The 13,378-nt window shown below is 46.1% G+C and overlaps 2 protein-coding genes across 2 annotated transcripts; one reads left to right on the top strand and one right to left on the bottom strand.

Annotated features, from left to right (window-relative positions):
- Positions 1-2,046: 2,046 nt before the first annotated feature.
- LOC137817499 (uncharacterized) lies at positions 2,047-4,079 on the bottom strand. Its single transcript, XM_068620779.1, has 3 exons — positions 3,740-4,079; positions 3,052-3,360; positions 2,047-2,960 (listed from the first exon to the last, which is right to left on the bottom strand). The coding sequence occupies exons 1-3, from the start codon at positions 4,077-4,079 to the stop codon at positions 2,047-2,049; spliced, it is 1,563 nt and encodes a 520-aa protein (XP_068476880.1).
- A 4,170-nt stretch (positions 4,080-8,249) lies between these two features.
- LOC137817498 (uncharacterized) lies at positions 8,250-8,687 on the top strand. Its single transcript, XM_068620778.1, has one exon. The coding sequence runs from the start codon at positions 8,250-8,252 to the stop codon at positions 8,685-8,687; it is 438 nt and encodes a 145-aa protein (XP_068476879.1).
- The last annotated feature ends 4,691 nt before the right edge of the window (positions 8,688-13,378 follow it).

Here is a 13,378-nt window from a genome sequence, read left to right as displayed (position 1 = left end):
GCCCCAGCCCCGGGGTCCAGCAGGAGGCGATCGCCCGGCCAGAGAAAGAGCGAGACCGGCGAGGTACAATTTTGTGGTAGAGCTGAAGGACCTGATCGTCGTGCCTAATATAGCCGAGAGGCTGAGGTGACCGGCGAAGACTGACAAGGTGTTAGGGCCTCGCAAAGACTCTTGGTGCGAGTTCCACGAGGCTTTCGGGCACCACATTGATAACTGCCTGTCGTTGGGTTACCAGCTAGATGAGCTGGTGAGAACTGGGTTTTTGAAGGATTATGTCGCAGAGCCCGCAACGACCGCCACCTTGCCGCCGCCGGCGGAAGAACCAGCACACGAGATGCCTGTGCTCGACGAGGTCCACACCATTGCTGGAGGTTTTTCCGGCGGGGGACCCACCGCCTCCCAGCGGAAGAAATACGCGAGGGGGGTCAATTCAATCAAAGAGAGACTCTCGGGGGAGCCATGGGAGTTAGATCTCGTGTTCACGAGAGGAGACCTCCGAGATGTGGTACCCCACAACAACGACCCCGTTGTCATCTCAGTCGTCACAGCCAGAAGGAAGGTGCACAGAGTGCTTGTCGACCAGGGAAGTTCGGCGGACGTCATGTTCTTGTCGACCTTTAATAAGTTACGGTTTTCCCCCGACCTGTTGAGGCCCTACACGGGGTGCCTGTATGGGTTTGGGGATAACCAGGTGGAAGTCCGGGGTTACCTGGAGTTGAGGACTACGTTCACGGACGGAGAGGCCTCCTGTACCGAAAGCATCCGGTACCTGGTCGTGAACGCCAACTCCACCTACAATATTTTGCCGGGCAGGCCGGCGTTAAACCGTTTGAACGCGGTGTCCTCCACACGCCACATGAAGATGAAGCTGCCGGATCTCAGTGGCAAGGTGATAGTCATCAGGTCAGACTAGGAGGAGGCAAGGAAATGCTATGAGAACAGCCTGAAAACGAAGAGAGGCGTGTTCATGGTATATGAACGTCCGCCGAGCGCGGACACGACGATGATTGAGGCGACGCCCGCTGGGTCGACGCCTAATGAGGCCATACCGGCGAGGGCGAGGCCCGAAGCAGATGCGCCTATGGAGGAAGGCCCTGACGACGCGGCGTCCGTGGAAGAGGTGGCGCCCGTTGAGGATGATAGCAGGGAACAGCCAGCGGCTAACGCCGTAGAAAGGGAGATTGGCGGCAAGACATTCAAGTTAGGAAGTTTGCTGAGCCCAGAAGAACAGGAAGGGATGGCAGAAGTGATTTCGCGCCACCTGGATGCCTTCGCATGGTCCGCCTCAGATATGCCCGACATCGACCCCGATTTCCTGTGTCACCACCTCAGCATGGACGCCACGGTCCGCCCCGTGCGCCAGAGAAGGAGAAAGTTCAATGAGGAACGACAGCAGGTGGTGAAAGATGAAACGCAGAAGCTGTTGAGTGCTGGCCACATCCGGGAGATTCAATACCCTGAGTGGCTGGCCAATGTCGTCTTGGTGAAAAAGGCGAATGGAAAGTGGAGGATGTGTGTTGACTTCACAGACTTGAATAAGGCGTGCCCAAAGGACTCGTACCCGTTGCCCAACATCGACACCTTGGTAGATAGTGCGTCCGGCAGCAAGGTGCCATACGCGGTGCTCAGAGACGGAGGTGCACAGTTTTGGTGTTTCTTGCTGGCTGACTTGAGCGTCGGAGTGCAAACGGCCGCTAGGGCGCCTCTTTGTCCTCTTTTTTGCAGGAATCCACAGGTAACCAGTGGGAAGGAGACCCTAGCTGACGGTTGAGGTCGCGCACGAAGACGCCCCAGTCAACCGGACGGAACAGTTTAAGTTAAGGTGATCTCCAGAGAATTAAGTACCAATTTGTGCGAAGTACATTGGGTTGAGTAAAAACCAGCCAGTTATACCAGGTGATTGCACAACAGATAAAATTAGAAGCCATACATATACACATGTATATCAAACAGTTTGAGCAAAATGAAAGTTATTACATATAAATCAAAGTTAAAATACAAGAGTTTCAGTGGCGGTAAAGTTGAACTGGCAGATGGGAGCAGCAATTAAGTTGGAGGCATGATCTTGCCATCCACCACCTCGTTGTACATCGAAAACTCGGAGAGGTCAAGATCGGGGAATTTGCAAGCGAACTGCTCCAAAGGAGCCCCAAAGCCGGAGGTGAGAACTTGGGCAGCTTCAAGCTGAAGCTCGTCGATCTTTGTCTTGAACACACTGTTCTCTTCACGAACCTGGGAAATCTCAAGCTCAAGCTCGTCGGCCTTCTTCTTGAACCCGCTGCTCTCCTCGCGAACTTGGGCAAGCTCGATAGTAGTTTCGCTCAGCTCTTTGAGGGCCTTGTCCCGATCTTTTTCAACTTTCCCCAGAAGGGTTTCCTTCTCGATCGACCTCTTCTCCAGCTTGGCCATCTTTTCCCCGTCAGTTTTTCGGGCCTCCTTCAGCTCTGCAATTTTCTCCCTCATAGGGACGAGCTTGCTCTCTAACTCGACGACATCCTGAAGTTTGTCGTGCAATTTCCGACGCAGTTCAGTCTTGTCCTTGCGCAAACTTCGGAGCTCTTCGTTGAGAGCGTTTTCCACCCGCGAGAACTCGAGCCCTTGCATCATCATGTTGCATTTGACTTTCTCAGTTTCGGCCCTTGCGGTGCTCGCCACCTCCTGACGGATGCGGTTATCGAGCTCGAACTTGTCCAAGGAGTCTTTTAGCCCTTCACCGATGATTTGAGGAAGACACTCGTCGACCATGGCGTTCAGGCGCGCAGTGAAAGACTTCAAGGCCTCCTGAAGAGGAGCTGGAAGGGTTGGAGTTGAGGGAGGAGGTGAAGGTTGATTCTCACCACCACCCTCGCAAGGTTGGATGGCGAGGGGAGCCTCGAGGTGTGGTGGTGAGGTGGGAAGTTCCGCTGCAGCTTGAGAGGAAGCTTGCGTATCAGCAAGTTGTTCAGGTACAGCTTCAGCAACTAAGGCGTTTGAAGCAAGAACATCCCCAGCGGACTCGAATGGCGTGAAGGCGCTGGGGGGGGGGGTTCTCGACGTAATCTAGGGTGGCGCCTTCAACTGCTGGTGGTTCGATTACAGCTCTCCTCTTCCTCTTGAAGACTAGCTTATCCTTGGTGCTTTTGTCTGCCTCTTCGTCTGACACCACCCTGGGGGCTTTCCTCTTAGCCTTTTTTAGTGGTAGTTTCTTCCACTCGGGGGTAGGAAGAGCAGCGGCAGTGGATGGGCCAACTGGCGGAGGTTTGCCTTGGGCGGCGGCGATTTTTGCAACAGAGTTTGGAATGGTTTGGGAGCCCGCCGCCAGATTGTGAAGTTTGGCTATGGAGCGCAGCTCAGCCATCCTTCCTTTTCCCAACATCATATCTGCACAAAGAAGCCAACGATCACAAACCAGTCCAATTCAAGCAGTTGATGATGCACAAGGAAATAAGCAATATGAGTCAATGCATGGACTAGCTAGTTGAGACTACGCGCGAAGCAGAACTACAACATCAATGTAAAAGGCAAGGTGATGCGAATTCAAGGAAAGGGAACTCGGGGAGGAGGGAAGGACAAACCTATATGAACGTCCAGTTGGCCTTCGTGAAATTCATAGGCGATGATGGAGGAGGTGGCCAACGTTACGTTGGAGGAGGCAACTCCTTTCTAGAAGTTGCATAGGTCTTTCTCGAGCTCCCCCATCTTTTCTGGCCCTCTAGCCCTCCTGAAGCTAGTCTATTTCTTTCCCTTGTCCACCCAATACAAGGGAAATCCGTCGAGGAGAGTGGGGTCTTGGTCATTGCAACAGACGCGACGAACTTCCCCTTCCATTCTTTATAGGATTGCTGAAAGATGGAGAGGATGGACCTCCTCGCAACCCCATTGAGGCTGAACCATAGACGATCACCTGGGTTCTTGGCCTCAAACAAATAAAGGAACACGTCCACCGAAGCTGGATGTCCCAAGTGTGCACAGATGATTTGGTATGCCCTGACGAACGCCCATCTGTTGGGATGAAGCTGGGCGGGGGCTATGTCAAGCTCGGTCAAAAGCTCCCTCTCGAAGCGAGTGAAGGGGAAGCGGAGCTTGACTTTCTTGAACATCGTGGCGTAGACAAATGGGTTCTCCGGGAGGACAAGGACGAACAGACACTTTGTCGTCGTGTTCTTTGCTGAAAGAAAGGTGAGCTTGATCACCTTTCTTGAGGCTGAGGATGTCGAGGTCGGTGTTAATAGAGGAGGTCTCACCCAGCAAAGATGAAGAGAACCAGGGATACAGTTGTTTATAGTTTGGGAGGGGTCTCACAACCGTGCTGGTGTGAGGTGGGTTTGGTTGCAGTTGGTTGGGTCGTGAAGCTGCAGGTCTCACGGCCTGGCTCGAAGGGACATTAGGATCCCTTGGTGGATTGCGAAAGGAAGAGGGGTTGGCCCTACGAGTTTTCGTCGGAGGGTTTTGAGGAGATGGAGGAGGGTTTGGAGTGACTTTGGAGCGAGCCATCAAAAGAGCTGCAAAGAAAATGAAAATGGAAGAGATGAGAGTTTGAAAACAGAGGGAGCCAACAGAAAAGGAGAAGACAGAGAGGACAAGGGGGGCTCGCAGAGAATAGACTAGAAAACCTAAACGTAGGAAAAAGCGAAGCAAAGAACGAAAACAGCCCACAACGTATGCTCCAGACAGTTAATGGATGATGCAAACCGATCAAAATGCAGCAAATATCAGTGGGAGTGATAAAAAAGTTACCTTTTGATGATTAGAAGAGCGTTCAGTAAGATGGTGATCGAAGGAGACGAAGCGTTCGCTGAAGCGTTTCGGGAGTTTGGAGTGAGGAAGAAGATAATGAAACAGTAAAGTGGCGCGAAGTTTTTAAGAGTTTGGAACGTTGCGAGAAGCGCAAATGGCAATGAATAACAGTCGTTGATAAGTCCACGTGTCGTTTGATTGAAGGGGTTGGTGAAATGTCGAATCAGTAAACAGTGTGAGCGCCAACGCGCAAGGCCACGTAGGTCGCTGGAAATTCAACTCCTTAGTCTTTTCGCTGGACAAGTCGCAGCTCAAGACTGGGGGCTTGTGTACCGACCAGGTCATCGGGTGTGATAACGTGTCTAGCAAGTGACTATGTGGGGCGTGCTCAACAGGGCACGTGGACAGGAGAAAGATGAATGGTTCAGAAGTGAGCATAGTCGCTGTTCGTGGAAGTGGCGTTCTGCAGTGTACATAGTCGATTGTCGCCGGGTTTGTGTGTCATCAACGTGTTAGATAATGGCAGATCAGGTGATCTGACCTCGCCGCAAGGAGCACATCGCCGAGTTTCCCAGTAAGCCTAGTTAAAGCTGTTGGAGGCTTAGACGAGTAAGTTCAAGCTTGTAAGTTTGGTAAGATGATTGTTACTCCAGCATGGGGCGTGAAGGTCGAATGAGTTGGAGGGAACAACTTGCTCATCAACGACGGGATTCCCAAAGTGGACATTCGTTGGTGGCAAGGTTTCCTCAGCTGGAACATGCATGGCGTAGCAATGAGGAAGGTGGCACTTGCGACAAGCGATATCACAAAGATGGTGTACTTTGTTGCATCCGATACTCGCCTTGTCGGGTGGTGTTCCAGAGCGTGTTACGTGCTAGATTACTCCTCGAATAGGAGACTTGGCCGCGCGGCTGGTTACTAAGAAATAACGTTCAAGTTACCCCAACCCAGATGACGACACGTGTAGGGTTGGATGCTACCTGTTACTCCAACCCAGATGATGACACGTGTAGGGTTGGATGCAATATAGAAATGACGCTCGAGTTATCCTAACTCAGATGATGACACGTGTAGGGCTGGGTGCTACCTGCTACCCCAACCCAGATGGTGACACGTGCAGGGTTGGATGCGAGCCACGCGTCCAAAGCGTAACTGCCTGAAGAGAGAAAAAACCTAGCTATAAAGGTAAACTTAACAGAATTTGCAGAGGTACGTTCATTACAGCTCATTGTTTTAGGTTGAGTGCACTTTAATACGGTTCTACAGAGTATAGTTTTCTCTCAGTTTTTGGTGTTCTTGTTACTGACTTGAGCGTCGGAGCGCCACCGGCCGCAGAGGCGCCATCTTGTGTTTTCAGGTTCTCAGAGAGACAATCTGTGGTGTGGACTTGAAGGGCACGTGGTGTCAAAGGTGGTGAGGAAGATCGTGACGAGGCATCGCTCTTACGCTAGGTCAACCGGCAAGATCATAATTGATACAAACCCCAATATCATGATGATGATCACTGTTATATATATATATGTATATATATATATTTATATATTTATTTATTTCAAAGTTTTTCTAAATGAAGTAAGAAAAAATATATTTCTTTTCGTAAGTTTAAATAATTAGAATTTATAATTATCCAAGATTGTATAATAACTCACTGAACAAAGAAGCATCTATAGATGACATGGCTAGATGAACAATGATAATTGATTCCCAAATTTGTCCCACAAGATTTGCAATAAAAATTTTATTCACCACTTCCAAGCCTGAATCGAAGGTTTGTTTGTGTGTGAAACTGTTTGATTATTTTCCTATGTCAATACTCATCCGTTGGACCTGAAATTTGTCGCGTTTTGTCTTAAATTCAGTCGAGATTCTTATATGAAACGAGCACAGTGAGTGAAATGCGAAAGAATAAGAAAGTAAGAAGGAAAATTGGTTGCCCTAGTAATGAGGGGCATTAAGAAAGTTAAACGTGAAAAAATTAACTGGATTTTTGAGAAATTATCACCTGTGTTGGCCCTGTATAGGTTCGATGAGGACCCTTCTTTTGTTTTTGGTTTGTGGCTAACGTGAGTCAATGTGGAGACGCAATCGTATGTTAATGATTGGTTTGGTACCAAAACAAACAATCGGTTGTTTCCACGAATCAATCAGTTGTTTTGGTTTTGACAGCAAGTTAACCATAAAAACAGTTTTCAACCTTTTCTAAAAACACCTAAGTATAAAACAATCAGTTGTTTCGACAAAACAACAGGTTGTTTTTCACTTAGCTTGAAAAAAACTTATCTTTTAAAAGGATTGAGAGTGCTTAAGATGTCTGCAACTCACAACCCTGCAGTAGAGACATCAAATGCTTTAAGTGTTGATGCGGACATCCAAGCCCAAGGGCCACGCACAACAAGATTGGAATATTAAAATAAAATAATATTAATATTTTATTTGGATTATTTTATTTGGAGTTAGGATTTGAAATCAGGACCAAGTACAGAGTATCAACCTAACCACTGGGACAAATGATCATTCATGAAATATAAGGATTGTAGTATCGTCTTATTTTCTTACAAACAAGAAAAGACCTTTGTAATTTATACGTTGTTGAAACTCGGAATAGGGACGAATATTTTCACAATTTTAGAGAGTGTTTCTCTGCTAGGGTTTTTCTTTGCTTCTTGCGATCTTATAAAAAATCCACCAATTCTTGTGGCGATCATCCTTAGGCTTATCAAACTTTGTTTGTGGCGTCTTCCTTTATCTAGGTTTTTATTGTTACTGTTTTGAATTTATTCCGTTTTGTAACCCTAAATTCCCAATTTTATTGTCATTTCTATTTGGATTCATATTAGTTGGTATTCAGAGCAAAGGTTTGAGTCATAATATAACTGTGCATCCTGTATTTTTTTCTCCTCATTACTGTTCACGTTACTGTTCACGGGTACTGTTCACGTTACTGTTCACGGGGTACTGTTCACATTAATGTTCACGGGTACTGTCCACGACACTGTTCACGGTAATGTTCATTTTTTATTTTATTTTTAAAAAAAGCAGAAACAGAAAAAAAGAAGAAGAAATAGAAAAAAAAGAAAAGAAAAGAAAAAAAAGGAAGAAGAAGAGGAAAACAGAAATAAATAAAAAAAGAACAAGAGGAAAATAGAAAAAAAAATAGTTCTTATTCAGTTCATACTTGGTGTTTTTTAAAAGTTCTAAAAGTGTTCTGTCTATATATTTTATTTTCTCTATATATTGTTTTGCTTGCTGTTTTTTAATTGCCTTGTTTGTTTGTTGATAGTGAAATTGTTCATCACTATTTTGTTCTTTACTATTATTTTTTAATTGATTCTGATTGCTACTTTTGGAAGTGATTCTGGATTATTGATTGTTTGATTCTTGTAAGAACCTTAAGTAGAGAAAAAGTGATAAAAGGCAACGTGATCATTAGAAAAAAAAGCCTTATTGTGTGAAACACGAGTGTTGAGTGTAAACACGTGAGAAAGTGGTGTGAGGCCCAAACTTATTGTTATTTGTAATCTGTTTACTTGAGCATGGTTGGGGAATCGTCAGATAATGGACTTTCTCAACTACAGATGCAAGCCTTAACACAACACTTGGAAAGGATAATGAAACAACAAAGTGATGGACTCCATGGGAGGTTGGATCAAATGGAGCAAGCACAGCAAGTAAATCCAGAAAATAGAGGGGGAGATAGGAGGAGGAGAAGAGAAAATGATGGAGAACAAAGAACTCTGAGAATTGATGGAATAAAATTAAATATTCCCACATTCAATGGGAAAAGTGATCCTGATGCTTACTTGGAGTGGGAAATTAAAGTAGAGCATGTGTTTGCTTGCAATGAGTACAATGAGGAGCAGAAAATGAAGTTGGCAGCAACTGAATTTTCAGCTTATGCTTTAACTTGGTGGAATAAATACCAAAGGGACAGAACTAGATATAAAGAACCCATGGTAGAATCTTGGACATAAATGAAAAGGATTATGACGAAGAGATATATTCCAGCAAGCTACAATAGGGATTTGCAACTCAAACTCCAAAGAATGACTCAAGGAAATAAAAGTGTGGAAGAGTATTTTAAAGGGATGGAGGTAACCATGATTAGAGCTGGAATGAATGAAGAAAACGAAGCAATCATGGCTAGGTTTTTGAATGGACTGAACTACGATATTAGGGATGTTGTGGAGCTGCAAGAGTATGTTGACATTGAGGACTTGTTCCACAAGGTTAACCAAGTAGAACAACAACTCAAGAGGAAAGGAATCATGAGGAGGAGTTCAAACAATAATAATAATTCCAACTGGAAGGATAAGGTGATGAAGGATAAAGGAGTTCCCTCAAGTTCAGCCATGTCTTCAAGTGGGAGGTCATCTAATAGATATAATAATTCACCACCTAAAAGGAAGACAAGTGATGTAAAATGTTTCAAATGCTTGGGAAGGGGACCCTATGCTGCGGAATGTCCAACAAAAAAAACTATGTACATGTTATCAAATGGACAAATAGACAGTGAACCTTCAAGTGAATAAGAGAAAGAGGATGTAGAGGTGGAGTTGGATGCATTGGAGGGTGATTTGTTGATGATTCAAAGGCTTTTAGGAAGCAAAATGCAAGCTTTGGACCAAACCCAAAGGGAAAATATTTTTCATACTAGATGTTCCATTCAAGGGAAAATATGTTCACTCATAGTTGATGGAGGAAGTTGCACCAATGTAGCTAGCTCAAGACTAGTTAACAAATTGAATTTGGAGACAAAACCGCACCCAAGGCCATACAAGGTTCAATGGCTTAGTGAAGATGGAGAGATGACAGTGAGTAAGCAAGTGGAGGTGAACCTATCCATAGGACAATATAACGACAATGTCTTGTGTGATGTGGTTCCAATGGAGGCAACTCACATTTTGTTAGGGAGGCTGTGGTAGTTTGACACCAAGGCTATTCATGATGGTTTCACCAATAAAATCTCTTTCATGCAGAATAATAAGAAGATCATTCTCAAACCTTTATCTCCTAGAGAGGTGTGTGAGGATAAAATCAAATTGAGAGAAAAGAGAGTCCAAGAGAAAAGAGAGATGAGTGAAACACCTAAACAGAGCAAGAGTGAAACACTTAAAAGGAGAGAAACACATGAGAGAAAAATGAGTGGATTACTGAAAGTGAAGGAAGTGAAGAAGTTGCTACTTTCTAGCAAACTTCTTTATTTACCTTATTGCAAAAACAGCACTTTGGTTGCTGACCATTCTAACCAAATTAATTTGCTTCCTAGTGTTGATTCTGTTTTGCAGGAAATCCAAACTCAAGTTGAAGAATTGATGAACAAAGGATGGGTACAAGAGACCATGAGCCCGTGTGTTGTTCCAGTAATTTTGGTGCCGAAAAATGATGGTTATTGGAGGATGTGCACAGATTGCAGAGCGCTTAATAACATTACCATTAAGTATAAACACCATATTCCCATGTTAGATGATTTAATGGATGAATTGTATGGTGGTTGTTTATTTTCAAAAATTGACTTAAAGAAGTGGTTACCATCAAATTAGGATTAGGAATGAGAATGAATGAAAAATTGTCTTTACAACAAAATATGGATTGTATGACTGGCGTGTGTTGCTATTTGGGCTAACAAATGCCTCAAGCACTTTTATGAGATTAATGAACTATGTTTTGAGAGAATTTTTGGGGCAAATTTGTTGTGGTGTATTTTGATGACATCTTGAACTATAACACTAGTTTGGAATTACATGAGGAACATTTGTGCGTTGTTTTAAATGTTCTTAGAACAGAAAAGTTGTATGCTAATCTTGAGAAATGCACATTTTGTACTGAACAAACTGCATTCTTGTGTTTTGTGGTAAGTGCCGAAGGAGTTCATGTAGATGATGAAAAGGTGACGGCTATCCAAGAATTATGTTTACATCATGTTGAGGTTGCTTACAATATGGTTGTTGACAACACATCTGATCCTGCCTGTTGACCAGAACGCTGGAAACTGCCTCGTCAAAGGATCGACGTGTGCACCGCTTCGAACCTCCGTTCCTCTTCGAGATCCACCTCAAGAACCTGCAAAGAAACAGAGCGGCGCCGCTGCGGCCGATCGCACTCCAACGCCCAAGTCAGTGACAGTATCACCAAATACTAAGAGAACAAGAACCGTGCAAATCCTCTCTCACAGTCAGCTCTAACTCGCAAGCGTAAAGAGTATAAACTGAACGTGCGTACCTCAGAAAGTTTGTTAAGAACTCTTATATACCTGGTAGCTTTCTCTCTCCTGGCAGTTACAGACTTGGACACGTGGCTCGCATCCAACTGTACACGTGCCATCATCTGGAGGCTCCCTGACTTGGCGCTGCTTCTACTCTCATTTTGGCTAAGTTACTTATGCATGGTACTGCCCAGTGCATAGCTAACTTGGGAGTGCGATCTCTACTGGAACTGGCGAGTTAGGGGCCTTCATACACCTTCCTGTGGTCTCGCCGGCCGCCTTCATAATCTGCTTCTCCTTCATCTTCGGCGATGTGCTTGCTCTGGCGATCTCCAATGACTAGGTCGCCTGAATCTACATCTGGCGACTTCATCTTTAACCTGGCGATCGCCGATTCTGGTAAGCTGGAAATCGGAACACGCCAATATAACAACTGGCGACTACACGAGCCCCCCGACTTCCTTCCCTTCTACCAACCTGGCGCCTTGTCAACACGCCTATACTGTAGCAGGATGCCACGTCATCACACACGACCACCAGGGCGGTACACAAGCCCCCCAGTCTTAAGCGAAGACTTGTCTAGCGAAAAGACTGAAAGAGCCTACGTTAACACCGACCTACGTGGCACTGACGCAGAATTCCAAGCGGTTGTACCTTCTGCTGCTCTGACGCTCCACCAAACCCCTCACTCATCGCTCGACACGTGGCTTCATCAACGACTCTCTTCATTTGCCGTCTGCGCTTCCTAAAACCATTTCGAAAAACCCTTAAACCCATTTCGCTCCACTGTTCCATCACTTTCTTCGTGCCTGCAAACGCTCTAACTTCTTTCTGTGAAAACTCTCAACGCTCTCCAACGCTCTAGATCACCATCTTCCTCCATCGTCTTCCTGATCATCAAAAGGTATTTACTTTCCTTCATCTGCTGGTTTTTCTTGCATTTTCACCGATTTGCATCATCCTGTAACTGCTTGGTGCATACGCTGTGGGTTGTTTTTCCATTTATCCTTCTGCGTAACTTAGGGCTTCGTCAATCGTCGCAACGAACCTACATTCGTTCGTTTTTCACCCTCCTTCTATGATCGAGTCAGCCTCTGTAACCCCCTGATCATTTTTCCTTTCTTCTTCCTTTGCAGCTGCTACCATGACTCGCACAAAGATTACCCCGAACCCTCCTCCTTCAGCACGAAACCTTCCTTCACAAGCACATGACCCAACACAAGTTCGTGGCGCTTCATCTTTGCAGGCTGAGAGGCCTGCGTCTTCCCAACCTGTCCTGGCCCAGGTGACTCCACCTAACGCTGGAGGAGCCCCCGTTCCCCTGCCTGACTTCAAAACTTTGTATCCCTGGGCCAACTCGACCCTCCTGAGGGAGACGTCCTCTGTGAACACTGCGGGAGCAGTTTTGCGGCTGACCAAGGGGGACGAGATCTATCAATCCTTTCACAAGGAGCACGACGAGAAGATGATGGTGCTGCCTTGCCCCGCCGATCTGCCCGTGTGTGCTGATGACAAAGTAAGCGCCGACGGGCCCTTCTGTTTTGTCTATACGACTCTATTCAAGAAGGTCAAGCTCAGGTTCCCTTTCACCCGATTCGAGAGGGAACTTCTTACCGAGCTCAACATTGCTGCCGCCCAGCTTCACCCCAACAGCTGGGCGTTTGTTCGAGCTTTTCAAGTAATGTGTGACCACCTGGGGTTGCCCGCGTCGGTGGACGCGTTCTTATTCCTCTTCGAAGCCAACCACCCAGGAGAGCGCCTGTGGGTCAGCTTGAACGCGATTGCTGGGAGGTCCATCTTTGCCAGCTTCCAGCAATCGTACAAAGACTGGAAGGGGAAGTTCGTCCAAGTACGTGCGAACGACAAGGACGCCTCCCTTCTCGATGGCTTCCCCTTGTACTGGGTGGACAAGGGGAAGAAGGAGTCCAAGAGCTGCTTCAGGAGACCCAGAAGTCCTGACAGCATGGGAGCATTGGACAGAGACCTCTGTCTCTTCTGGAAGAAGGTGGCGGACGCCAATATAACATTCCTTACCACCACCTTGATATGCTTCGAATTCTACGAAGATCAGCTAGAAATTCGAATAGGTTAGGACATTAAACTCTTGTTTTGATACCGCTTCTTGTTTAGCTGTTTCTGGGCGTCTTGTGCGTTATGCACAAGACTTTGGTTTTACCTTTCCTGCACATACCACCTGCTTTGCTGTTTATTACCTTATGCACTTATTTTTTTCCCTTGAGTTAACCCATGCACTTTTGTTCCATGCAGACAACATGTTGGGCAAAAGCATGCTCGCCGAACTGAAGGCGCTCGCCCGAAACCACGGGTTGGCGACCGGTTCCCAAACGGTGCCCAACTCGGTGATGGAGACCGCCATTGTCCAAGGGCGATCACCACCCAAGGAACCCGCCCAACGCAAGAAATTGGTCCTTAAGAGACCTAAAAGGAAAGCCCCTCAAG

The sequence above is a fragment of the Phaseolus vulgaris genome, unplaced genomic scaffold (assembly GCF_000499845.2).
Source record: "Phaseolus vulgaris cultivar G19833 unplaced genomic scaffold, P. vulgaris v2.0 scaffold_93, whole genome shotgun sequence".
In the NCBI taxonomy this organism is placed as follows: Eukaryota; Viridiplantae; Streptophyta; class Magnoliopsida; order Fabales; family Fabaceae; genus Phaseolus; species Phaseolus vulgaris.
The sequence above is the reverse complement of the archived record's forward strand: the minus strand, read 5'-3'. Positions and strand labels throughout refer to the sequence as shown.